Consider the following 27,514-nt stretch of genomic DNA (forward strand, 5'->3'; position numbering starts at 1 on the left):
TTTTCCTCCCCCCTGCAGCTCACCTGCAGCTCTTGCTCGAGGCTTAACTGGAGCTCTTCTTTCTGACGCAACTGCTCCTCCAGAGCAGCTCGTTCACCCGTGTAGCCATCTATGACACCTAAAGGAGAAAGAAGCTTAGAAAGAATGCTGCAAATCATCCAAAAAAAACATTTAAAAGTTTTTATTCTGCTCCCTCCTTTTTACAGGAACTTGGAGAATTTTAGAAGGACTGAAAATGGTTTACAAAATTTGCACCAAAGTGACCTTATTTTATTTAGTTAATCTTTAACTCCCAGTTTTAGCAGCTAACTTTCTCTGGATGCTTTGTGCTATTAGTGATAAACTTAGTAAAACATCAGCTTATTTAGAGTACAGTCTATGACTTATGATATTTATAATCTTATTGCTTTCAGTGGTATAGTCTTTAAATGTTAAGTTTAAGAACTGGCCAAGAATCTTCAGGGTTCTAAATACATATTTTGTTCTTTGCACATTTTTTGATTTAATCATTAAATAGAACATAACACAGTTCTAGGGTGACCAGGTCTAGAAAAAAAGTGCGACAACTAGGATGCTAATGAGGGACAATGTGGGAAAGACACCACTTTCAGTTGTAAGTTTCTTTTCCAACTCAATTTTAGTGTCGCTTTACATCAAATTTAGTATCAAATTTAAAAATAACCTCTGTAAAATTCACAAAGAGCTCTCACAGTCATAGCCCATTCCAGCATTTGTTGTAATTTCATTTTCTTTTGCATCAGAAGTAGCTTCCATCATACTTTGTACTAAAGGCATTTACCTGTTCTGTTTTAAGAACACCGTGTGCAGCTTTGTCATGAAGTGGGGCATTGGAGCAGCTCTGTGACAATGATTACAGCTCTGCTTTATTCTGATTCAATACATTTTTTCTTACTTTTCTCTAACTTGACCTAGTCAAATGCAGGACATTGCTTCAATTTGAGGGACCGCAGAACAGAAGTGAAAAATGCAGGACTGTCCCGCACAAATTAAATCATCAGGTCGCGCAACAAAATTCCCTCTTACCAGTATATTTAGCTGTACTATATGTCGAAATTATATTAAAGATTTATAGAATGTGTGACAGTTCTTTAACTATAATAGCTGTATATAAAAGGAGGTCTGATTAATGCCCTGACATCATCCCTCTCAAATACAAACGTTCACAACTTTGTGATATTAGCATATTAGCCAATTCTAATATATTTAACACATATTTTAAAGCTCAACTCACCCTGCGTGTAAATACAACCTTGATCCAGGAAATGCCACCACAGTGGTGGGTAACAGCAGACCCTGAGGGGAAGGGGTCATTTATGGGAATGAGTAGTGGGGGTTATAGCTAACATGTACTTCTAGCACTTCTAATCCAGGAAGTTTGATTTATTTGATCAATTATTCCTTATAGTTCTGGTGCTCATCTGCTTTAACTTCTCCTACCACTTCAAAAAATGTCAGCAGTGGGTATAGGGTATGCTTCAAACTTACATTTTTTCTCCAACCGTTGTATCAATTTCTAACATTAGTTTTTATCAGGTAGTGAACGGCTTCACTTGCATCTTTTGAGTAAACTGTTTAATCCATTCAGCATTCAGGTTGCATTTCTTCTAGTTTATTTTGTTGTTCTTAAGGTTGCCATCCAATTGAATTAATGCTTAACAACAGAGTACAATATCCAAGGTTACCAACAACAAAAAAGTAAAGGAGGAAAAAAAAAACAGAATATGGATGTATGCTCAGTTAAACAAAGTTGTACAAGCAAGTGCAAATATTTGACCCATTTTGCTTGATGTCCGAGTTGCAAACACAATGAAATTCTCTATAATTACTGCACGGCCTCATCACAGGTCAACAAGCATTACCCCTGTGCTGGAACTTCTGCAACTTAAAAAAAATTTCATTAGGTTCTACTAGAGGATATCTTATTATTCAATGTCTACATTAGAGCTGCAACTAAAGATCATTTTGCAAATCGTTTAATCTTTTGATTCTTTTTTGGATTAATCGATTAATAATCAGATAGTAAAAAGTTCCTTAAAGAAGATTCTTTTAAGAAATCAAACCAGGGGAAACAAAATTTTTCCACTTGAGGAGTTCTGGATGGAGCATATAAACTTTTTTTTTATCTTAAATGCAAAATATTTATATATTTGCTCCCAATTTCAATACAATTACTGCTCCAGGCTGGTCACTCTGTCAGCTAAAAGAATGTTTTATAGTCTGTATACTCCAATTAACGATTAAATACTAAATTAGTTTACAATTATTTCAATAATCGATTAATCAAGAATAATCCGATGAATCATTTCAGCCCTAGTCTACATATATGAAAGAAACAAAATGGTAAAATGCCTCCAAATAGTATTAATACTCAAACATTTTCAAGATTATGTCCCATTACATAATGACACAAACTTCAGTTTACTTTAGGAGGACCTCATGTAATACATTAAAACAAAGAGAATGTAGTGAAGAGTAATTATACTTTTCTCAATTACACATTACTTTTCATAAAAATGGAAAGAATGGCATGCACTTGAACTAAAGCCCATTTACTTTGATCTCTCCATACAAAGCACAGTGCAACTTATTGCCTTTTACAAGGGAGACTTTTACCAAAATTAGTAATTTGTGTAAGAATGGACACGACAAAATTGCATTTGTTTAACATTTTACAAACAACTATACAAAATCTCTATGGCACTGTGTGACAACACCGCAAACACATCAATAGAAAACCACTGATCAGTGAAGTAGCCATGATGTCTATTGTAACTGTGGACGGGAATACTTTTCCTCAGCAAGAACAGGAAAACATGGTTATAGTTAGAGAGGTTATAGTTATAGCTGAAAGAGGCTTAGGATGGATGTTGACCTTCCCGCAGATTAACCTTCCACAACATCTAGTTAGATTAAGCACAAATGATTTAGATCTAACCCTATTCATGTATTATAATGGCTAGGGCAAGGTTAAGACCGGGATCTAATTAAGAACCTCTTGCATAACTTCATTAAAAATGTCCTTTCAGTCCCACATAAATTTCCAGTGAAATATACTGATTTGATTTGCTGAAATGTAAGAAAATGGAAAACAGTTTTAAAGGGTTTTGAATACTCTTACAGTAACCGGCCACCAGATAGCAGGAGACAGAGTTTTTTTTCAAAGTTTGCCTAGGGAGGGATGTATGTAATAATCAGCTGTCAGATGTAAGTAATTCAATACTGATAAAGTATCATCCATCGGTTGCAGAGTGCAGCACTACAAGACTACAACTGTAGTTAATCCTCAGTTTTTTCTGCTACAGCATCTGATTATCATGTTTTTATCAGAAAAAAAAGGTCACGTTTTTAGATCTTAACACACTCCATCTGTCAGAAAAAAGTATCTCCTTTCAGGGGTGAAACTAAATGAAAACCAGTTTTAAAATGCCACACCCTGGAGTTTTTAACCTGAATCCTCAAACACAATAGTGCAGATATTTCCTTTTCAGCACATCAGGCCACAAGCCCAGCAATTGTTTAACACTCCCAACCACGACAACTTAAAAGCAAAGCATTTAAAACCAGTTTTCATTTAACATAAAGCTCAGGTTTACGTAATGAGTACAGTCTTTTCAAGGGAATAAAGAGACGTAATGCTATACAACACCCAAATCATTATTTATAACACCATGCTAAAACAAAAAGATATTTTTTTGACCAAAGTCATATCCTTTTATTCTGTTTAAACAGAGTTTGATGGGTTGTACTTCTACAAAGCTTTAATATGACTGCAAACATTCAGCGCTATTTTACAGGATTAGAAAGAGCAAATAGAGAAACAGGATCCCCGTCTTATAAAGAGCAACGCATGATTAGAAAAAGGCCATAAACTCACTATTGCCAAGTGTATCTGCAAAGCGAAAAGACGGATGATTCCTGTTCTGTTACACAGTGTTTTCAGGCCTTAGAAAGTGTATGAAATGGGTCAGGTGACACAGCTGACCCTCATGTACCAGCTGCTTCTGACACTAAATTAAAAGTTTACCTCTTACCGAAAACAAATGCACATTACTTCCTTAGAATTACCCTAGAAAAGAAAGTCAGGATTCTGATCCACAGTAGGTCTATTCCTAAATTAGCTGTCGTAAGGAAGCTTAGTTAGGATATTTTACGTTTTCATAGTTTCATTTTCATTGGTTACGCAAATATTAAATTCACACATGTAATAAATCAATATGCAACTAGAAAGAAAGGGAAGCAGGGGAGGTATGAAATGTCTCACAAGCTTGGAAGAGTTTTTACACATGATGCCCTTCCTGATGCATTCAGTATTCAAACCGTGCTCCATGGCATTACAGGCAAAGACCTAAACCTCATCACCATCAGGTACTGAACTTCTAGGTAAAAACTGAGAACAGTTTTAAAGTTAAAATCAGCCGAACCTTCGGCACGGTGCAGTTCGAGAGCCAGCTGCTCCCGGGCTCGAGCCTCCTCCGTCACCCTCTCCTGCAGCTCCTCCTGTTTCTGCAGCAGCTCTGTGATCTCCTGGTTGTGGCGGAAGGACTCCCGCATCAGCTCTGTCTGGGTCATCCGGGCATGTTCCAGCTGGAGACAGGGGGGATATAGCATCAAACAGCATAGGGATTCAGTGACCAAAAGGACGTCATCTTTCCAGCGGTTACGGTGTGATATTTCAGACTAATAATACGTTACAGCAGCATCTTCCTGTCAACCTACTGCTATGTTAAGGGCCGTGGGTAGCCTTTAATTTATACATTGCTGCAGATATGGCTAACTGCATCTACTAAAGTCATTTCATGTCAAAAGTTCAGCCTCTATAAAAGTTAGAATCCAAACAGACATGTTGATTCTGAGGAAAATGTCGAAAACAGAATAAAGAAATTTAGGATTTTTTCTTTTATTTTTATTTATGCTTTTTATTCACACTAATCTGTCAAATTATGAAATACTAGGATGTTTGGGCTGAAACTATTATTCAGATTATTTTTTTTATCAATCTGAATAATAAAGCAATCGACACTTAGGTAATCTCCAAGTTTTGTATAAATCTCTAAAATAAATGTACATTAATTTATGTTCAATTTACTATGTGCATTCCTTTTTAAACTGATTGAAATCATAAGATAATTAAATCTTTCAAAGAACTGACAGTTGAAGCCCTGAGAACTTAACTGATATCTAAACCAATCCTTTCAGGACCTTTTTTCAGCAGCTAATGTGTGATAAATGTGCCATATATACAAATATACCATAATTTACACAAACATGTCACAATTGACCTCTAACTTATAGGACCCAATTATACCCAGGTCCTTTTAAATATGTTTCTGTCGGACATTTAGGTGCTGTCATGACAACTTTTTATTCCAAACAAGTTTGGTTCTGATATTGAAATAAGACAGATTCAGTGGCATTTTTATAGACTAAAAGATACAGTTTGTTTGAATAATACGGGCATAAAAATTAATCCACATCCAAATGTCAATTTAACGAATAACACAAGTATATCAGTCGCAAACTGAAAATACCAGTCCACACCATCACAGATGCACCAAGTAGCAGAATGTGAACAGGGGATCTGTTTTTACAGTATTTTTAATAAGAATATTTATTTTGATCCGAAAGCTTGAGTTGTGATGTAGATGCTAATGATGGTGTTAGAGTGGCATGTGACATTGCATCATATTGATTGCGGTCATTTAACTTGGATTTATCAAAAAATCATATCAGGACAAGTTTTGTAACATCAAGAAACACAAGGATATTTGCAAAGTATGCTAAAATATCTATGACAGACTGGCGACCTGTTCAGCGTGTATCCCGCCTCTTGCCAATAGACTGCCGGCCCTAACGCAACCCTGACAAAAGTACTAAGCAGGGGAAAATGGATGGATGGATGGATGGATGGATGGATGGATGGATGGATGGATGGATGGATGGATGGATGGATGGATGGATGGATGGAATGCAAAGATATGTTAGGAAAATTATCATTGATGATGTGTGGGTTTATCATGCCTTGGTGTTGGCTGCCTTCATTTTATATCTTCATTTTATATGTGGCAAAGATTTGGAAATGGAATGAGAGCGGTGTCCTTCAGCTAAGAACAAAGTGTAATATTCTGATAAGGCTGGAGCCATGGATGTCTAATCATCTGCTAATTTGTATGATGTAAAATAAGATGATGTGGCAGACTTGAGATGTATAAAATGCCTTTCTAACTGTTAATCTAAGCCACTTCCTGAGAAGCGAGCCCGGAGGTGAGCAGCTGCCTTCTGTAAACCCTAAGCAATGTCTCTGATCTGAGTAAGATTACAATTTCTATCAGAACCTGTTGTCATGTCTCCTGATTATAGATACATATAAGTTATGAACTGTGATTTTAAGAGTTTCAGAGAAAAGAACCGGAGAGATAGAGTAACAAGGTGCATACAGAAAGCCTATCATTAACAGATAAGTTTATTATTGTTGTTTTAAAACCTGTGCCAGATTCAAATTTCCTCTATTCAACTTTGCCAACTCTTTAATGTGGCTTAGTAACATTCATTAAATGTTTTCTTGTTTACCCAACCTAGTTATGAAAACAGAAGTAAGGAGCCATAATGACATCCAACAATCTGGGAGAGAACCAGTCGCTTCCAGACTCAGGGTTGGCCTCAGGTTGAGCTAACATCTTGTTCTGATTTTTCCCCATAAACTAACCTGATAAAAAGGACAAAAGAAAACCAGGACCAAAGCATGATTTTAGACAATGGAATTTCTTCCTGAAGTTAAAGTTTATACGGATCAGAAGAGAATTTGAGACTTTGTCCTCCATTTTTTCCCTTCTCCCGTTCAGATTAACATGTAATAAAAACAGAGACTGATCAACTCTCCACAAATCGTAAGGGTCTAATTGATGCTTTTATTTATATATCCTACAATTGCAGAGTAGCATTTGTGTTTTTCATTGTTGTTGGTATTTATAACCTTTATTTGCTGGTGTTTCCTTACTTAAAAGATTTTAAAAATTGATTGAAGGAAGATATAGAATAATTTCATTTTTTGTTTGTTTCTTGGAGAACCTCAGTTCCCTTAGATTTGTCGTATAATCATTATGCTTTACTGTAGGTGTGAAGTACAGTAATCTACACTCTAACATAAAGATCAAAATTTAAATACAATAACAGGCTTAATCACACAACAGCAACAATAAATGTAATAATGTAAAATACTTATCAAATAAAATGTTTGGAAAACATGTTTTTTGTGTTTCGTGACTGCACAGATCTAGCTTCAGGAAAAAAATCTCACAAACAATACAACAATGTCTAAGGAGGTGTTCAGCGACATTTTTAAAACCAAACTGCTGTCACAAACGGTTTCTGTTCTTCGAGTGTAAAGGTTTTATGCTAATCAGATCGCAATGCTGCCAGAAACGCACTACATGTTTTACAAAGCAACAAAACGAGCTCACATACTGATGTGATAGCTTTGCAGTAAGATATGAGGACTATATCTGCACTGTAAAACTGTCAGTCAGCTGACAGAGGCAATTTTTATTCCTAGATAAAAATACATGGAAATTACTGCATTAAACTGCCATAAACCATCCGTACGCTCAGAGTCATTTTCCATAGATTTTCATATCTCTGAAAGCAAAGGTCTTATTGTGATGATGTGGGAACTGGGAAGCGGTAACATGAACCTGCCACAGAGGAGAAGTCACACGATCTTCCACATAATGAATCAGGAGAGCCGCTGCTGCTCTGAGCGCAAAGACGTTCAGCTTACATCACATCTGCATGTTTGGACCTGAGCTTCATAAAACAAGCTATGAAATGAACCAATTAAACATTCATCCACACACGCTGGTTAAAAATGAACAAATCCCTCAGTCTATTTATAATTTAAACAGCACACTGCAGGGGTGATGGGGTGTAAACTTACTGTATAAGGAGGAGTGGGAAGGGAGATTTTAGATATGACTTTAAGAAGGTGACCATTAGTCCTGTGGTTGACATGTGAGATCTGAGTCTGGACCACCACTGCATTTTTAGAATTCAAGGTGTTGGACAGCGGGAAGGGTCGAGGAAGGGGTACGCGGGATTCCACCTCGTACACATCTTGGTCCTCCCCCTCCAGCCACGTGCTGCTCGAGTTCCAGTAGGAGCGATAGGAATCCATGGCAGGATAAACTTTTCTCTTTTCTTATCCGGAGTCATGAAAAAAGGGGGGTTTCCCGTCGGCTATGGTCTGTCAGGTTCACTGCAAATGGGAATAAAGTCCAGTGGGAGACGAACCGCTGATATATGTTGTGGATAGCTCCAAGCAACAGTCTCTATGTGTTTTGCACACGCATGGAGGAAGAGTAAACATAGTTTGGAGAAGGTGACATTCACGGCATCTCAATCAGATGTAATTACAGGTGAGCCCTGAGAATAAAATATTTTTCTGGCAAAAAGGGAGTTTTTATAATCCTGCAACAAAATGTCATCCTCAGCAGCAGGTGGAAGTCAGATCCAAGTCCAGCAGTCCAAATTCCCCTCTTGAGCACAGCAGACAGACGGTAAACATAAAGGCGAGCATTTCTTCCTTTTGCTTTCCATGTGTAGATCTCTGCTTCTCTCGCCGTGTTGTCTCTGACCTTCTTTCTTCAGAGTGAAACCATATTACACCGCTCAGTAGAGCTCACACCCCCCTCTGCTCTCCACTCTCTCTCTCTTGCACTCTGGAGATTCATTAACAATACCATGACGCTGTAGTAGCCCAACCTGCATGGGAGCCTCCCAGGGGCCCCTTCTAATTGACTGTTCCCGGCGTCAACCGGGGGTGAGGATGCAATGACAGCGCTCCGATCAGAAAGTCACTCAATCTTTTCCTCCATAATTCCTTATGTTACTTATCCACGAGATCCACCATGTTACTCGACAGCTTCCGCTTATCCTTACAGATTAAAACCACGTAGCTGATAGCCTTTAGAAGAGAGTGCTTTTCCCTACTTCCTACTCTAAACACACAGCAGGATCCTGCCCAGAAAAAGTGGGAGGAGAAATCAGGTGTGGCTTCAGTCCTTAAGACCAGTAGACCGGGTGGATTTGCAAACAGATCGAGCACACAAATAACCACTGACGACGCACGCCCGTTTTACAGAAAGCCGTCAAACCAGATTTTCTTCCCTCTGAAGAAGCAAAAATAATCATTTAAGGAGGTTTAAGACGGGCTGATGTGCTGCTCCTAGATCTCTGTCAGAGTTCTGCCTCTGTTTGGCGTGTCTGCTGTCAAATGACATATTTCTATCTTGCATAGGCAGGTACAGGCGGTGAGCTATCAGGGAACAAACACCTACCAAAGGGCAAATAATTTACAAGCCATGGCTCAACCAAGACACTTAACATTCCTGATTGGTCTTGTTACATCAGTCTCTGTGAACAGCTTGATGATTCAACAACATACAGTCAAGACTGATGTAAAGCAGATCAATAGCAGCAAGAAAATCATTGAAGGAACCATTAAAGGCTCCAGTGATTAGACATTCATTGTCGTTTCAATGACGTGTTCTTTGAGGAGCTCAGTTGGTTGTAATCACGAATTAACAAGGGAACAATTCTTTAAATATTAATTTTGTGATTGTAGAAATAAAAAAAAAAAAAAAAAGTTAAGAACGTTAATTTTTTTGAAAAATAAACATTTTATATCACTATCATCTGCAATGTTTAATATTTTACAAGATTAGAGGGACATTAAAATTAATACACAAAAATATGTGTGAGTCTTTTTGTTTGAGGACAAATTTAGCTCAAGCAAACAAATTAGATTTGCCCTTTCCCCTTCAAGAAAAGTGTGACACCTGTTCCTTTATGCTTTGTTTAAACACAAATCATGTTGATTCAGGCATTTTCCACAATCTACACAAAGTCATATAACCCAAACAAAACTTGTCAGTTTTCTTCCATGAATGAATGAAGACATGTTTTTATTCAGGGTATTTTTTACATTCAATCGGAATCTTAAAGCAGCCTTAAATAAAGAGGGCATATTTTATCCAGTGGTTGATTGACATTGTTTTCTCTAGTCTACAGAATATTGGGAAACGAATCAAATTAATTTATATTGTTGGCTGTCACTTCATTCGTTCTGCCTCTGATTGGCCTATCAGCCCTCCTGATATCTTCCTCCCAGAACTTTGTCTACCAAGGACCAATTAGTCAGCTTAGGCATAGTAAGAAAGAGGCAGTAAACTCACTGGATGTCTTACCTTATTTAATTAAGGCAAAGAAAGCAAGTTCATTTTCAATATGTCTCAAAAGTGGTTTGGAATCCAAAGTCGGCAACCTACCGACGTCAAACCACTTGGACCAGAGGTGGTAATGCTCAGTCTCAGTGACCACGCTCTAGACAGTTTATTTAAACATTATTAAGGACCCTGGCAATCAGCCATCATGTCTAATCTGAAGCAGAGAAATTGAGGTGGAGAAAATGGAACACCGGAGAAGAAATGCCAGTTGGTTCTGAAATAATCCACAACTTCTCCAACATGAAACTGATGTTTTTTTTCTATTTTATTAGATAAAAACGGACAAATGAAAATTAGGTCGTAATTCTCAGTTCTTAATGACTTTTCATGTTACTCATACCACACAGGGTTGAATTGGTCAATACATTTAGTCAATAAATGATAAATTTTTGACTTATATGATACCTAAACAGCAGTTAAGCTTTGCCTCACATCTTTAAAGCTATTTTTAGACCATCAAGACAAACCCATTTTAGCGTGAATAAAGCGTGAGTTCCTGCCAGAGGGAGGGATGAGTTGTGCAGCCCGTTACTGTAACACGCTCAGTGGCCTACTTAAACTGGCCCTGGCTCTGTGGGCTGACACAGGACACAGTGGGAGCGCTACACGGACACCCTGTGGGGGTGGAGCTGCTCAGCGAGTACGGACCAGGATAGGCTGCCCAGTCAACACAAAAAGCTCTGTTTAAATACAGCTCGTATCTACAGGCAACCACTGGGAATGAGGCAGCTCTTTTGTGTGTGAATGCTAGACACATTCTGCCATCTCATCCCCATTATGCCTCCCAATGAACAGGAGCAGACACCCACGGGTGGGGGGTTAACAGCGCTTAGAGTTCTTCTAAATGTTTTGAGAGATTAAATGTGTCACTGGAGCTTTCTGTTTACCGACAACTTTGAAGTACAAACAACAGAACACATGAGCAGGCCTTGCAGCAGTTTGTTTCTTCTTGCTTTTAGGGAGCTTAAAATATATCCTTTACAATAATTAACAAAGATTTAAAAGAAAATAAAGAAAAAGTAGTCAAATAAATTATTATGAATCATTCAGAACCTACAATTCAAGCTCAGTAAGATTAATACACATTAACATCGTTTTAAGCCAATCTATCATATGGTTTCCTTAAAACATAAAACCTTATAAAAATGCGTTTGTCCCTTTACATCATGTAAAGCTGGTTTTTACCTGGAATCAGCTATGATTCCAAATGGTGTGTCTTACCAAATTTATGAAATTTTAGGGTCCATGTCCATCCCCCTAAGCCCAAATAGTTCCTGTCCAGTGAAGGAAATTCATGTGGGATGAATAAGAGCTCCAACTGGCAGAGGTTCAAAATATAAACACCTATAAACATGGTAAATGGCCTGTACTTATATAGAGCCTTTTTTCAAGTCAGGAGACTTGTCCACAGCGCTTTGGTCACTCAAACACTGATGGTGGCAAGCTACATTGTAGCCACAGCTGCCCTGGGGCTCACTGACAGAAGCGGGGCTGCCGTACACTGGCGCCACCGGGCCCTCTGACCACCATCAGTAGACAATGCAGGTGAAGTGTCTTGCCCAAGGACACAATGACACTGAAAGTCGGAGTCGGGGCTTGAACCATCAATCCTTCGATTTCAGGGCAAACTCCTACATCCGACGCCACTGTCGCCCTTAACATCGCATGATTTGGCCCATAAAGATAAAAAAAAACATAATCGTTCAATGATCATGTAGATCAACAGATCATTGAAAAACTCTTGGAAATAAATAATTGGGAACTTTGATATGTAGTGCAATGTTGCACACTTGCTGTCTGCGCCCCTGCACCGCCTCCTAGAGTCAAGGAATATATTAGATACGGCTAGAAAAAGCTGCAATTAAAAATTGGGACTGCCTGATTCAAAACGTCTTGTATGTAATGTAGAATATAGATGCATCAAACATTAACCAAATTGTGGAGATGTGTGTGTTTTAAAGCATGGGTGTGGCCTAAAACTCCCAATGTTTATGAAATCTAAATGGATTATGCGTTTTAAATGGAGATAAAAAGTTGTCCATCTCAATGTTGTCATCTACTTCCGATTCAGCTGATCAATGTATTTCTCAGATTAGGGGATACCCCATGTCTCTGCTCTGTTTGGACCTGTGGACACCAGCTGCTTTCATTGCTCCTTGTCATTTCACTATGTCACACTTATTCTCTTTTTCAAACTATCAACTAAAGGCCATTTTTGTCTAACCGCTTCAGATGCTTGTAGCTAGATTTGCCCCGCAGCAATCAACTAGGAGTATGTATCCGAATTTAGCCAGCTCATTGCTTTCTTACCTACATTCTATAAGTTCTTGTCATGCTTTGCGATAATATATAAACTTAAAAAATGTATACATAAATGTATACATATCATATGAGCTTTTAACTCTATAATTTATGAGTGAAACCACCACTGTGATTTTGGCCACAAAGAAAAATAATCTTTATACCTGGTTAGTTGTGTCTGTGATTGTCATCAGCATGTTCTCCATGGCTGTCTGAAGTCGTCTGCTGATGCCCAGAAAATATTCATCGTTCCCAAACTGTGATTCTGACCCAAGAAGCATCTCCAGACCCTCTTCCGCCTCCAACTTCCCAGACCAGAACATGGTGTTGGCTCCACTTTCCCTGATCTGGCCCATTTCTGTGAAATCAAACAAAATTGCATTTTGTTTGTATGGATCTATGTACATCTTGGCATTCTGAGAAACTTTTTTGCATGCTAACAAATTAACAATAAAAAAACAAGGTTTATTGATCTGATGCTACCAAATACAGGTTAATCAAGTTCTTGGATTGAGGTTTGACAGCAATATTTATGCATAGGTCATAAACCAGATTGACCAGAACACAAATAGGTGCAACTCGTCATCAATCTAAAAAGTAACAAGGTTTGTTAACATCAACTAGTTAGATGAAACCAACACAGTTTTAACCATTAACTTTCTTATTTCCATAAACTCTGAGAGCGAGGGAGGAGGGTTAAATGATTAGCTGCACAGGCTGATAAGACCATAAAGAAGTGGATGCTTTAAAGTGTTAAATGGCGAGTTGTGCTGGTCTTAATAAAAAAATTAATAAATAAAAATGCTTATACATAACACTTGTGAGAGATATGATAATCATTTTAAACATAAAAAAATGAAAACACCAAATAACTTTAAATATTTAGGTTAAAAAGAAGGCTTGATGTGGTTTAGTTGCTGCAGAGGAACTCCGGGTTAATTTACAGCGATACCCACTACTATAAGCCTTTATTATTGTTTTGTTTGAACAGGAAAATTGTTTTTAAGCTATGTCCCAAATGTATTTCCATGAAAATAAAGATAAGGTTAACAGTCATCTTTGCTGCAGATATAAATGCAGAAAATAGAATTCAAAAAGGTCCAACCTAGTTTGCATGCATGCAGGTGATAAATTCAGCGCACTTCCAATCCACCTCATATGACAGAAATGTTAAAGCACAAACTTTGTCTGTGGCATATCAAGAGTGGTAAAGGAGATTAATGCTTTAGGAACTTCCTTATCTGTACTTTCTTATTTTGCTGACTTTTAATAATCTTCTAACAACTTTATAGTTAGGAAATGCTTCTACTTCGTTTTTTTGTCATCTATTTTAGTCCTTTGAGGAATTTTAGGATTTGTATGAGGGAAAGATGCCGCATTACTAAATGATATTCACATACTAGTAAACTAGTGTTAAGTTTAATAATTTTAAGAGCTTAAAGTACCTTTTTGCATTTAAAAAAAACCTTTTCTACAGTTAAAGCGAGTGCAGAAATATATTATTTAAAAAAAAAACACTAAAAGTTATGCCAATTTCAAACAGCAAATTATGTGTATATTTAATAGTTTAAATATAAACATAGTGTAAATTGTTATGTCTTTCCTAAGACAAAACAATTTAGCTGTCTTATAAGACCCTATGGTCTTTTTAACCTTTCATGCACAGTTGCTTTTACTGTACATTATTGTTGTAAATATTTTAAGCATGTGCAAGTTATAACACAAGCAACTATAGCTAATCCAGAATTATTTTGTTTCAAGCAGCTAAAATCTTCTGTAAATTGACCATAATCTCTGGTTGACAGTATCTTCTGCTTTCACAGTGAAGATTTTCTGTAATCTAAGTGAAAAGGATTATCTGTTCTTCGTCTCATTTGCACATCAACTTCTTAAATGGTTGGTGTTAACAGCATACATGCTTCCCTAAACAGACTGATACTGCACTTCTGATGCTTTAAAAAGTAAAAAAGAAAGTAAATATGATAACCCAGTCTATGCATGATGTATGCAAAATAATATTTGAAACAACATTGCTTAGAATTGCTTAGCAGCAAAACATTAGTCTGACCTCACAGTGGCTATAACAACTTCCAACAGTTTATAAACATTGTGGTTAAAATCTGATGTTTTTTGCCAAGACCTTAACCTTTTTAGTCAACAAATACCATAAACCTAATTCAACCACATTCAGATCCAATTATGTTAAAATGTGAAACAAATAAACAGCTTCAATTAATTAATTTAAAATAAAATTTCAAGCACTCAGCCATATGCAGAATGGATTATTCTGTTTTAACAATAAGCAGCGTAGAGTTAACCAGGATATTTCCTAAAGCTTGATGTCACTTGCCTGCACTATCTCTCTGGCTTGTTTCTGTCTGAGAGGTAAACTCAGAGGGCTGCAGAGCAGATGAAGCTGCATGTAATCTTTGCATGTGGAGGCCTAAACTTTCTTCAGCAGCAGCAGTTGTCTTCAGGACGTCTACAAGCACTTGGCTGAGCTTCCTGTTGGCTTCACTCAGTAAGTTTCTGAAAAAATAGATAAAAAAAATGCATGTTATTTGTTTATTAATAAAACGTTTCAGAAATATAGTCCAGCCTATCTTTCTACAAAAGTTTACTTCCTTCAGAAAATTTTTGCATAAATGCCGTTATACCTTTCAGCATCTTTATCAGAAGACTCTCCTTCCACATCTTGCTCCTCACCATCATCCTTCTTCTTTAAGGCCTGGACGGGCAGCAGAGAAAACACAGACAGCAGCCCTGTCATTTTAAAGTTTCAGCCAAACAAGCAGGCTTCTGAAAGCTGAGGCTTTGGGCACTGCAACGCTGCGTATGCACGCATTAGTAAAAGTCCATTCAAATAAGCTGCAGCAGTGCATGGGCAGAAACACTGCTGGTTTACGAGCACAAAGACACATATCAACTCCCGGAGAAACCAGAGAAACACTAGTATCTTTGTGCTACTATGGCAACAGGTGCACCTGATGGAAAGACACCAGTAGAAACAAGAGCTCCCTCAGGTGGAAATGCAGCCACAGTGCACATTATTCTGCTGCATCATTTATCGATTACTCAGAGGGAATGCAAACTATTTTATATTAAAATTAGCTTAATGCAAAAAAAAAACACAGGATGCAGTGTAAAAAAAAAAAAAAAAAAAGAGTAAAAAAAAAAAGCCAGAATAAGTACAGAAAAAATCTAATAAATAGGAGTAATTGATATATCTAGGATTAACTAAGAACAAATCAGGATGATAGCGATGAAGAAGCCTGCTTTATATATTACATAAGTAAACTTTCAGTGCTTTTAAGCATCAGAACAGACTATGCTAAGAACAGTGTCTGTAAACTGTAGCATAAGATTATTTGGCTTTTTATGACTATTTTTTTATATTTGTGAGGCTTTTGTGACTGAAATGTTGCAGTTCATGTAATATGTAAGGATTCAATTATAAAAGGATTTCTTCTGCCTTAATTATTTCCAATATTTTTTTATTTGTATTCATTACTTTTAGTCTTTCAAACAAACGGAATTGGTACATAACCTTATATTGAATTAAGAACAAAATATAGCATGTTATTGTTGTTATGAATGTTAGTATTTACAAAATTATTATTTCTCAAATACTAAATATAATGATGATGTAAAAAAAAAAGTGTTAAAACAACTGTACAACAAAAACACAATTTTGAGTGCGTAAAAAAACTCAGGGAAAGTTATACAAAAAAAAAAAAACATTTAAATAAAGTTTGACTGACCTGCTCCAATTCAGTTCTCTGAAGCTCCTCCTTTAGCTTTTTGATCTCGTTCCTCTCCTGCAAATCCCTTTCCAATTTTCCCCTCTCTGGTTCCTCTAACCAGACGTCCGCAGCCGGGGAAGCCCTTGGTGTCTGGTCCTCCAGCTCCCCATCGACTTCCTCCTCATCCATCTGGGTCTGCATAGAGGTGCTTTTTTGGCTGCCACTTTTATTGATCCGAGCCAGCTCAGTCTGCTGTGCAAACTGCACAGACATCTGAACTATAGCCTGGCAGGAAAAACAGGGAACCAAAATGTATTATTTAGAGTGTATTTATGTTTTACAAAAAAACAACAACTTTTTTTTTTTTCCTTTTGTTGCTATGACCCTTTTATTCATGCTGTATTTGTTCAAAAAGTTGGAACTACAGGATGTCTAGTTTACCAACCAATGAAAATCTGTCCACAAAAAGCAAGACAATTGCAATTTAAAGCAGTATCTAAGTTGCAAAACCATACTCTTGTCAATGTTTAAACAATACCTTGTCAGGGTAGATGCATAATTTGTATTTAAACCTAAAATATACAAGCGCTACCTTGGCAACTTCCTCCTCCATCCTCTCTTGATACAGTTTCTCCTCCGTTAGGACCTGTCCAGCTGCCCCAAGGCTCTCAGTGGAGCTTCCAGCCCCGTTTACAACGCTGAGATCCAGCCTCCTCTCTCCTCTGTCTTCCCAGTGCTTACTTTCTTCTCTCAGTCGTCTGATCTCGCTGCTGTGTTGCTCTTTGAGAGTAGCCACCTCTTGGGTGTACTTGTGGTGCAGAGCTTTCCTGAGTGTCTGCAGCTGTGCTGTCATGCCAGACAACTTGTCAGAGCGCTGCAACATTTCACCTTGCTCTGAAACATCTTCCTCACTCCGCTCCTGAGGACAAATGAGAAACAACACAATTAATATGCTTGGTAGTGGCAGGTATCTACAATAAGCTTTTCCCACAATAAACAGTTGATATATTCTAGTTTGCCCCCAATAACATTTCCAGAAATAATAATAATAGAGAAGTGCCTTAAATTACTTAATGCTAACACACTAGCTGTCAGTTTAGATAAATATCTATTCTGTCTTCATTGAAGCTATTTCGTGACTTTTAATTTAGAAAATGAACTTCTGGAAAATATCCTATTATAGCCTATACTACAGCTTTAAAGATTTCCTCAATTCCTGCCTATCTTCATCCCTCCTGTCCTCGTCAAACTGCAGATATGAGGGAATGAAAATATTCTCCGTTAAGATGGAGGGACTGACTAAGGGGATAGAAGTTAGAAAGCCAAGCGTGAGGGTTGGCTTAAATGGAGCGCAGCTCATTCACGCAAGAAAGAATCCTCCTTTCATGCAACCTCCAAGACCAGAATAAGTCTGCCTGGTTAGAACAGTATTATATAATGTTTGATCCTTTCAATCATCAGATATAGGTCTATCCTTGGTGCTGCCTGTGGAGTTTCAGTGGGCTGTGGATTTAGGGCACATTTTAGCCTAAAGGCTGCAACTCCTTCCTCACCATCCACCCCAAACTGTCATTGCATCTTAATGCATGCTCCTATTTCTGCCTGTACTAGGAGTTAATGCATGTGAAAACGGATGAGCCAGACCTTTAGATCCTCTCTGTCCTGCTCCATCCCCTCCCAGCTGGACTCTGGAGCACTGGACAAGCTGCAAAACAAAAGAGCACAATAGCTATGATTATATTCTGCAATTAGCTTAAAAAGTAAACATCTATCAGTGTTAAAGAAGTGCTTATGTAGGACAACTGAGGTTCCAAACTGAGATTCCCAGACATAAATGTTCACACTGTTCTTTTTAATTTTTTACAACATAAACACTAACATTTTTCGAATGAATTGGCCAAGTGAACCAAATGCCAAACTTTTCAAGGTAGGATTTTGAAGTTCTTAGCTTTTTCCCCCAATCACATCTAAAATATGATAAAAGAGTTCATGAGCCAACTGCCAAATATGAAGAAGACTAAAACTCAACAAGCGCAAAAAAAAAAATGAAATGGACCATTGGATAAACGGTTAAATTGACATAGTGATGGATGGATGGATGGATGGATGGATGGATGGATGGATGGATGGATGGATGGATGGATGGATGGATGGATGGATGGATGGATGGATGGATGGATGGATGGATGGATGGTTGGTTTTTTAGCAATACAGAAAAGACTATGCATTTATACCTTCTAAGTACAAAGACCAGTGAAGTTTTTACACTACAGCCTATTAGTCAAAATAAACAACTGATTTTTCCATAAGCTACTTTCCTTCCAATGTTACTAGTAGGTTAATAAATAATTAGTAATTAGAATAGAGTCATGATATAAAAAGAAAAAAGTAGCTACTTGCTACTTTAGCAAGTAGCAGCAAAAAAGGGCAACAAGTTTGGCTTTTTCCTTTAATATGAAGAAGATAACTATAATTGTTTCCTATTAAGTATTTAACACAGAAATAAAGAAAGCCTGAAGCATTTTTTTTTTTTTATTCAAGGGTAACATTTTTCTAAATACCACAAAAAAACTATTGAATAAAGTATTGAATAATACTTGCCACTACCCAAAATCCTTAAATAAGTATCTAACAATTGTTTACCAGGACAATTTTCTCTGGGACAATAAAATATTTATCTCATAAGAGCAAAATTTGATCACACTATATAACATTATATTTGTCTGGCTTATTATGTTTTTTTTATAAGCATTACCAGGCAAGTAAAACTTTATTTTTATTTTATAGTTCGAAAATAAAACAGTGGGGGGCAGTAAGGGACAACAGTAAAACAGTAAATTCCATGCATGGGAGGTTTAGCTGCTTTACTGTGGTTTTTAATCATATCTATATAAAATATGAATTAAAAAGAATTAAGGTTTTCCAATTCAAAGAAAACAGCAGGATAATAAGTTTGTTATATTTAGTTTATTTAACAAAGAAAGAAATAGTTAATGAGGACATCTTGTTTACTTTAGGTTTGCTAGTAAGGTTGTCCAATCTTATTATAGCTTTTTTTATATATATATATATATATATATATATATATATATATATATATATATATATATATATATATACACTCCGAAGTGCTCTTCAATTTGTACAATTATGGGATATTATTATTATGGGATTATAATTATAATATTTTTTTACTTTGTTGAAAAACCTAAAAAGAGAAATACGATTATTTGTAGTTCAGAAATTATACAATAACACTAATGTAAAGTCTTAGGAAATGTACAAGTTAAAGCCTTTAATATATTTATGATTTGCTTTGAACAAGCCTACCTGCTTCTATCTTGCCCTCTTTAGAGATGATAAAGATGAAATACAAGGAAATAAGTAAAGACATTTGCAGAACATACACAATATATTTCCATGAGCAACGATTAATTTGTTTTATTTAAAAAAGTAGTTTTAAAATTGAAATGGCAACGATCGACATTACATTTGTGTTGAGATTTTTTTTTCCTTTCACTGACCAAAGAAAGAAACATTTTCCCTTATTTTCAGTTTTTTATATTTTTCACCCTCATGTGTATCTGGATGCTTCATCTTCTTGCTTACATCTGTATTTACTATATTTTGCTGCTGGTCCACCTGGATTTCCCCAATGTAGGACTATAATGTATAATTCTGGTTGATTCTAATCTTACTTCTTAATGTAGTTGAGCCAAGTTAAAATATTTTATTGCATTTCAAAATGCCTTGATTTGAAAAAAGAAATTCTGTAGGCAATAAATAGAAGATGAATGTCGTCAGTGCAATCACCTGTAGTAAGTCTGAGCTCCTGCAGACTCCTGCAATCGTTGCTGCAAAACAAACAGCTCTGTGGCATAGCGCTCCTCTGTCTCCGCCGCTTGTTGCTGGTAGTGAGCCCTGAGGCGCTCCATCTCCTGTCGGTGGCTCTCCTCCAGCTGGAGCTGCTTCACCTGAGCCTCAGCCTTCAGCCTCTGTAACTCCACTGAAGTCGAGCCCGATTCCCCTGCCTGTTCCCCCAGATCTGATAGAATAGAAATGAAGCTGTAATTTAACATCCTTAGCTAGAGAAAAGCTCTAGGTTAAAATACAGAAATGTAATATAAAAAAAAACACAGAAAATTATTAAGCAATGATTGGGAAAAGGAAAATAAATGCAGTAAAACTATAATAACTAACAAGAGATAATGAAAAATTTTAATTATCATCTTACATTTTTGCGACTTGTGAATCATTATTTAGAATCTGTGTTGAAAAAGGCTGCTAGAAAAATAAAATAATACCAACAGCCATCTCAAGGTCTGAAGCCTTTAAAATAGGCTTCTATTAAATTATCTTAAAGTATTAAGACTACATGTATGCTTGGCTATAAGGCAAGATTTCCAACTAAACAAAGCTTAATATCTAAATCATTGGTTTCCAGAAGATGAATCTCTGAGTCCAGGCAATCATTACTCTTCAAGTGTCTGAACTCACAAACAATCGGGATTAGGTCAGTGTTCAGAGATTTACACTAAAATAGCTTTATTAAAAATGAATAATTATCATCATAAATATCAAAGAAAGCCCATTTTATTTTAATGCTTTCAATTAATGTTATATAAACGTCAGATAATCACTCTAAATTTAGATTTTGATTAAGAGGGCTTTTCTACAAGCATGGGCCAATTGCACAGTCTTAACTCAAAACACCAATTGGCTCAGTTAGTTTTCTTTGGTCAGAAATATACGTACACTATCAGAACCCATGAATAAATAGGAAATAGAAAATTTTTAAAATGCAGTAATGATTAAAAAATGTAAACCGGACTCCTGATATAGCAAAGATTGCAATTTAATTTACATGCATCTCATGGTCATTCATGCATCTTCTGCAAGTTTTTAAGAAAGCTGGATGTCCTGTGATTAGAAGTTCCCCTTTAGATTGAACATACAAAAACCTGCAAGCTGAAATCCAAAGATAATCATATTTAAGAACATACATATTTTTTCCTCAAAGCAGAGTTCAGGTTTTAAACACAATGAAAGATTCCATCATGTTTTACCAAAGTAAGAGTCAGTAATTTAATCTGTAGTCACATCAAGCTTGGACATGCTAAACAGTATGTGTGGCATGGTTATTGCAACTGAGAGGCCTAACACATATTGCATTAAACGCCACTGCAATCAAATGAAGCCAAATGCTAAAACAACCACCTAGCTATCAAAACACTTAACACATGTTAAGCTGTGCTGACCATTTGTCTGAACTAAAGAAGATCCCCTCACCTCAGCATGCAGAATGCTTGAAGTGGTAGACATAACAAGGCTGCTGACTCTGCTTCCTGATTAATTCTGCTTCTAATTAATTGGCCAATTAGAGTTAATTAGTTCACAGTATTGAATTTTCAGACCTGGATTTTCAGACGATCAAACATTAGGGCTGCAACTAACCATTATTTTTGCAAATCGATTAATCTATTGATTATTTTTTTCAATTAATAAAGTTTTTTTTTACAGTATTAAACCAGGTTAAACTAAAAGTTTTCCACTTGAGGAGTTTTGGAAAGAGCATATTAACAGATGAAAAAGGTTTTTAATCTTGAATGCAAAACTTGAATATATATTTTTGAAATGTTGGATTACTTACTCCACTAAGTGGGTTTTTCTATCAGCTAAAGGCATGTTTAAGATTTTATATTCCAGTTAATAACTAATAGATTACTAAATTAGTTGATGATTATTTCAATAATCGATTAAAGCAGTTCATTATTTCAGCCTTAATAAACATAAAAAAGACTAGACAATGTCACAAATGCAATTATGTCTTAACGATGCAGCACACAATATTTTTTCTGTCCTTCAGCCATTATACATGCAACATACCAAAAAAGTGACCAAAGTAAACCATGCAAACACTAAAAAGGCATTACAGTAGTTAATTTAGAGCTGTGAGAGCAGCTTTATGTCAGGAATACTCTCTGCAGCTTTGAGCTGTCTCAGATTAAATATAGTGACCATAGGAAAATCTGGAAAAAACTTTGATCATGAAAGGATTCCAGGTCAACCATTATTAGTGTCTTGGTACTGTATCCCAAACTGGTCCTTCTTCAACCAGCAATGACACCTCCACATTCCCCTCCTTCTCTTCAGAATTAGAGAGGAGAACAGATTTACCTCCGCTTATTGTGGCGAGCTGTACATGCAGGTCAGAGAGCTGCCTCTCACTGTTTATCTTCAGCTCATCATAGGCCATCTGCAGGTCATTCATCTAGAAATCAGGAGATTAGATAAGAGTTTTTCTCATAAACATTGCTCTGCAGTTACAACAGAGTCCACTTTACATTACATGCTATAGAAACACTTCTCAAAGAGCCCAATTAATTTATAATTTGCCTAAAATAAAGTCAGATTTAGCAGTTACATATAAATATAGATGTAGAATGAAATATTAAAGCCAATGCAGTAATCAAACTTGTGGCGTAACGTTTATGAATCTGTGCATTTTTACCTTGTTCACATCAGATCTCAGTAGAGCTTGAAGCTGAGAAAGACGATCATGCTCACGCTTAATTTTCTCCCTCACCTGCCAAAGACTGCTGTATAACTCTAGAAGAATAAACGGTTATAAAGTAAAAAGGTAAATACAAATGCTAAACATACTCAGAAAATGTAATTTGTAGTTATTTAACTAATTGGACGAAGGGTGTACCTCTGGCCTCCTGAATAACGGAGGCGGATTCACTAGTTGCTGGTCCTTCCTCTGAAATAAGCGACAGGCCTGCAGTGTTGACATTCTCCAAAAACTCTTTGCCAAAAATCCTCTGAAACGCCTAGAAATAGACCACATACACAAAGACAAGATTAACGAATTATAGAAATAAAAAAATAAAATAAAAACAAGCTGGGTCTTCTCATTAGTTTAAAATTACCAGAATTATTTCACTGCATTCCTCCGACACAGCCTCGATCATGTATTTGGAGACTTTTCCACCACCTTAGAAAGCAAAACAACAGACAAACTACTCTTCAAAAAATCCAACGTTTATCACAAACAAATTTATGAAATGCTGCTTGCAGATCAAAGGCATTTCGTATAGAGCTTAGATTTACCCTGGCTGCTTTGGTCTCTCAAGTCCTGCAGTTTCAGCTCCAGAGAGTGCTTGCTGGCTTCTGTCTCCTCCTGTAGCAGCTCCAGCTGAGCGGCGTGGATCTGAGAAAGGCTGATGTGTTGAGCTTCCAGCTGCAGCCTGCCCTCATCCTTAGCACATGAGGAGGAGATCACATATTAAAACAGACCAATCAACACTAAAGCATGCTGTACTACAGTACAGAAAGTAAATGATTTAGTCTACTATTAAATATAGAAATAGCTATTTAGTAAGGAAGGTGTAAAATATATGACATCAACCATATGACTAATCAGAAGATTAAACTATGGAGCATCCATTTGCTAATAAGATTAAATAAAAGATTAAACATAATTTAAAAAATCTAATTTCTACAACAATTATGTGGCTCAGAACCCATTGTGGTCAGAAGGAGAGCTCTGCCATTATCGCTTCAGGACAAAATAACAAAAAGCACAAGACAAGGCTTCTTTCCATAATGATACATAATGCATTAGAACAAATTTGTGATTCTGTTACCTTTGATATTAAAAGCTTTAAAGTGCACTCTACATCTTAATTAGGCCGTGTTTTTAAAACGCTGTGTTATGACACGATCACCCCATTCAGCACCGCATCTGAGGGTGTGGAGGAGAGCCTCTCCTCTGACAAGCAGCTCAGATGTTCGTGATTAAATAAAACATGCAGATGAGAGAAGGTCAGTGGAGAAGAAGCAGATGGACGAATGTTGTGTTTTGATTCTTTGTAGTTACACACAACCACTACTGCAACCAGAATTACTTAAATTAAAATATTTGCTGGAAGGGTAAGGTCATTGAAAAGGAAATGCTTTCAAACCATTTAATGAACTGGGCTTAAAGTAGAGCGCTACTTTTTTTGTTTGAATACTATTTAATGAGAACATTTCACATTTCTTTATCATTAGAAAAAAGATTAATTAATTGAATAGGAAAAAAAATCCAGCTTTCAAATCAACCTAGCCCTACGTTTGGAAGCAAATGTCCCTTTGCCCTAATAGCTGTATCTGTTGACCTTGGTAAGTTCAAGTCTTCAGTCAGTCTTCAGCATCACCATGGACGCATATTAACTATGAACAGCCTTGTTAAGGAAAAGATCCACATCCTAAATAGATTTCAGAATAGGCTTTTTGGTTTTTTTTGTGAAATTCCTGGTTCTATCAATTTTAGCAAAGATTTCCAGTACCAGAGAAAGCAAAGACACTCCAGATCATAATCCTACCACCACCATGTTTCACTGCTGGTGTGATGTTCTTTTTCTGTTAGTTTAACACCAGATGGACTTTATAGTGTATAATGATAATATTTTTTGTAACCTTGTCCTGACTTAAAACTTTGTATGGAATGAAAGTAGAACTAAAATTAGGGTTGTCATTTTTAATATGATACCCATACTGTAGCTTTGAGTAATAACTGATGCAGAAATTTAACTGCTGGATAGAAATTCTGGTATGAACTAAACAATGGAGCCAAGTGCTTGCATTGGCGTGCTTTTATCGGATGTTTGAAATCCAGGCCAACATAATCAGATACTCAGATTTTCGTTGATATCTGACGGATTTATGAAATTGGGACACCCCATATGTAAAACAGTCAATCTAGTTCTTTCTATAAATCCAAAATGACTCAATGCTGAGACTAAGTATGGGCCTGTACTGGTTTTATAAGATACTCCTGTACGGTAAAAACGCAGTGAAAGTTTTCTATGATAATGTTCCTGTGGTATATGCGTTATTTTTTTAGATAAATCTCAGCAGAGAAAGTGCTTAGGTTGTGAACAGCTGTTATACGTTAACCCCTTCCTTTTTGTTCTCCTGTGTAGCTGCTACCTCTATAACTTAAACAATGGCTGAATGAGGGGAACACCCTGAACTTTCCCCTGTTTTGGCCCTTTTACAGAAGGCATGCACAGATGTGGTCTTAATAAAGTCAATAAAGGCTGATTTATACTTGGAAACAAGACCGTCTGCGTAGGTGTGGCGGTGAACGCAGAGATGTCCCCGCCCCCTCTGCAGACACCCTGCTGCACCTCTCCCAAATTTTAGGTGACCGGAGACAGTGCCCCAGACAGGAGGACTCTGATTGGTCAAATCTACATATGCTCTACACTATGCATATCTCCTGTTGGGTACCTTACCGACTTTTTATGTTTGTATGACCGCGACTGCGAAAAATTACTCGTGAAGTTTTCGTGAGTTTTGCACTAATTGCAGTAAAGAGAGCTCGTTTTAGTTCAGATATTAAAAACCAATCTATTACAATAGTCTAAACACAAAGACACAAAAGCATGAATTAGAAGTTCCAGATCATTCATTGAGATATTCCTGAGATTAGCAGTTTTTCAGCTGCAAACGGTGCTCCACTAATGACACTGCCAAACATAATTTCCAACTTTCTAAGACTTGGCTTAGGCGACTGACCTAAGTCAACCAAGTACTGTTTAATCCCTGCAATTGATTAATCAGGGGCAATAACCACTGTTTCTGTTTTCTCTGTATTTAGCTGCAGAGGGTTATCCCTTTGCCATTTGCTTAAATTTTACTAGACAATGGAGAAAAGAATTTAGCTTCTAGATTTCAGACAGCTAAAAACGAGCAGTAAAGCTGGATGTCATTAGCAAATAGGTGAAAGGAAACATCACTAAACCGTTGGATGATCTTTCTCAAAGGGATCAAATGCAACAAAAATAAAACAGGGCCCAAAACTGAACCTTGAGGCACTCCACAAAACAAATCGGCAGACTCAGACCTTAGCTGTAACACTAAAGCTGCGCGTAGATAAAATATGAGAACCACTGTAGAACTGACCCTGACAGTCCAACTAAAAAAGACAGTTTAGTGATTGTGCCGGTCACAATTGCTAAACCAAACACATTGGAGTTGTTTGAACGCATATTTTATGGGTTTTCAGTCAAAGGAACAAGTACCATTTCCGTTCCCTTTGTGTACACTTTTTCACACTTGTTCCGTTGCTTCTTTGTGCATATAACAATTTATATATAGGTGCCAAAAAACATTAGTGCAAATGTTCACTTAAAATGGAGTGAGAGTCTGCAAGGGAGAGAAATTTCAGCATGACACCTGTGATCAAAAATCAGCTTCCAACAACAATCAAAGGTAAATATGACTATAGAGTGATGCTGAAGATCAGCCTACAATTCAACAATCATTTCATTTTATCTGACATAATCGCAATCTTAATATCTTAATACACTGAAATTGTGATATTTTTGCTCAGAGTATCATATTAGCCATTGCCAAGCCGAGACTGGATAACAATGAGGTTTAACAAAGTATACAATTAAGAGTATGCACACCTATGCAAGTCGCTTTTAGCTATACTTTAAGTCTATTTTTCAAATTAATTATACAGAGGAAAAACTCTTAAAGAATATATTACTCTTAATTTAAAAGGGGCTTTCAACCTTTACTGTAATACTTGAAAGTATTCCTTAAAAACTGCTTGAATGTAGCCTATATCATGACCCTAGAATTTTTTGTGAAAACATTTAAATATTTTATTCAGAACAATAAGTTCATTTTGTGTAGTTTAGTAAAGGGACTGTGCGAGATCTATTTGATTTTACAAGTAAAGATGTGCTATGCAACAGATGTTAGGGTCTTAATGGAAGCAGAGAAAGATGATTTCAGAGTTTGTCTTCAACGTTAGTCGCTTGACATTTTCAGCTAGATAAGCGTCCAAGTCAGTAATTGCAGTTGAGGTTATTAAACCAGACTTACTTAAATACTGTGGACTCTTTACTGATTAAACAAGCAGGAAATCTCTCTCACTTTGGAGGCAGCCCTAGAGAAAATCATTGTCTGCTTCCCCATGTTCTAAGCGGTCGTATTGAACCTGTGACTTCATGTCATTTCATTCCTCCTTTACTTTTCTCACAAAGCTGCTCCATTCTTTTACACTTCTCTCAAAGTCTCTGGCTCCTTTGATGCTAATGCCGATGCAATTAAATTGATGTTTGTCGACTAGCACAACAAAAAGCTCTGCAATTAAATGTGCCTTTTTCT

At 36.7% G+C, this 27,514-nt stretch overlaps 1 protein-coding gene across 14 annotated transcripts in view; it reads right to left on the bottom strand.

Moving 5' to 3' along the window:
• Positions 1 to 27,514, bottom strand: part of akap9 (A kinase (PRKA) anchor protein 9) — an 86,729-nt gene that overhangs the window by 29,681 nt on the left and 29,534 nt on the right. For all 14 annotated transcript variants that reach the window (XM_038279365.1, XM_038279359.1, XM_038279366.1 and 11 more), the window contains 14 exons: positions 23,456 to 23,603; positions 23,275 to 23,339; positions 23,055 to 23,175; positions 22,854 to 22,951; positions 22,520 to 22,613; positions 20,156 to 20,387; positions 17,987 to 18,047; positions 16,935 to 17,261; positions 16,361 to 16,627; positions 15,257 to 15,327; positions 14,950 to 15,128; positions 12,764 to 12,957; positions 4,443 to 4,605; positions 24 to 118 (listed from right to left, as the gene is read on the bottom strand). In XM_038279365.1, the coding sequence (XP_038135293.1) occupies positions 24 to 118; positions 4,443 to 4,605; positions 12,764 to 12,957; positions 14,950 to 15,128; positions 15,257 to 15,327; positions 16,361 to 16,627; positions 16,935 to 17,261; positions 17,987 to 18,047; positions 20,156 to 20,387; positions 22,520 to 22,613; positions 22,854 to 22,951; positions 23,055 to 23,175; positions 23,275 to 23,339; positions 23,456 to 23,603 (2,115 nt within the window). The remainder of the gene's footprint in view (positions 1 to 23; positions 119 to 4,442; positions 4,606 to 12,763; positions 12,958 to 14,949; positions 15,129 to 15,256; positions 15,328 to 16,360; positions 16,628 to 16,934; positions 17,262 to 17,986; positions 18,048 to 20,155; positions 20,388 to 22,519; positions 22,614 to 22,853; positions 22,952 to 23,054; positions 23,176 to 23,274; positions 23,340 to 23,455; positions 23,604 to 27,514) is intronic.

The sequence above is a fragment of the Cyprinodon tularosa genome, unplaced genomic scaffold (genome assembly GCF_016077235.1).
Source record: "Cyprinodon tularosa strain WSP-4 unplaced genomic scaffold, ASM1607723v1 ctg15, whole genome shotgun sequence".
NCBI classification, from domain to species: Eukaryota; Metazoa; Chordata; class Actinopteri; order Cyprinodontiformes; family Cyprinodontidae; genus Cyprinodon; species Cyprinodon tularosa.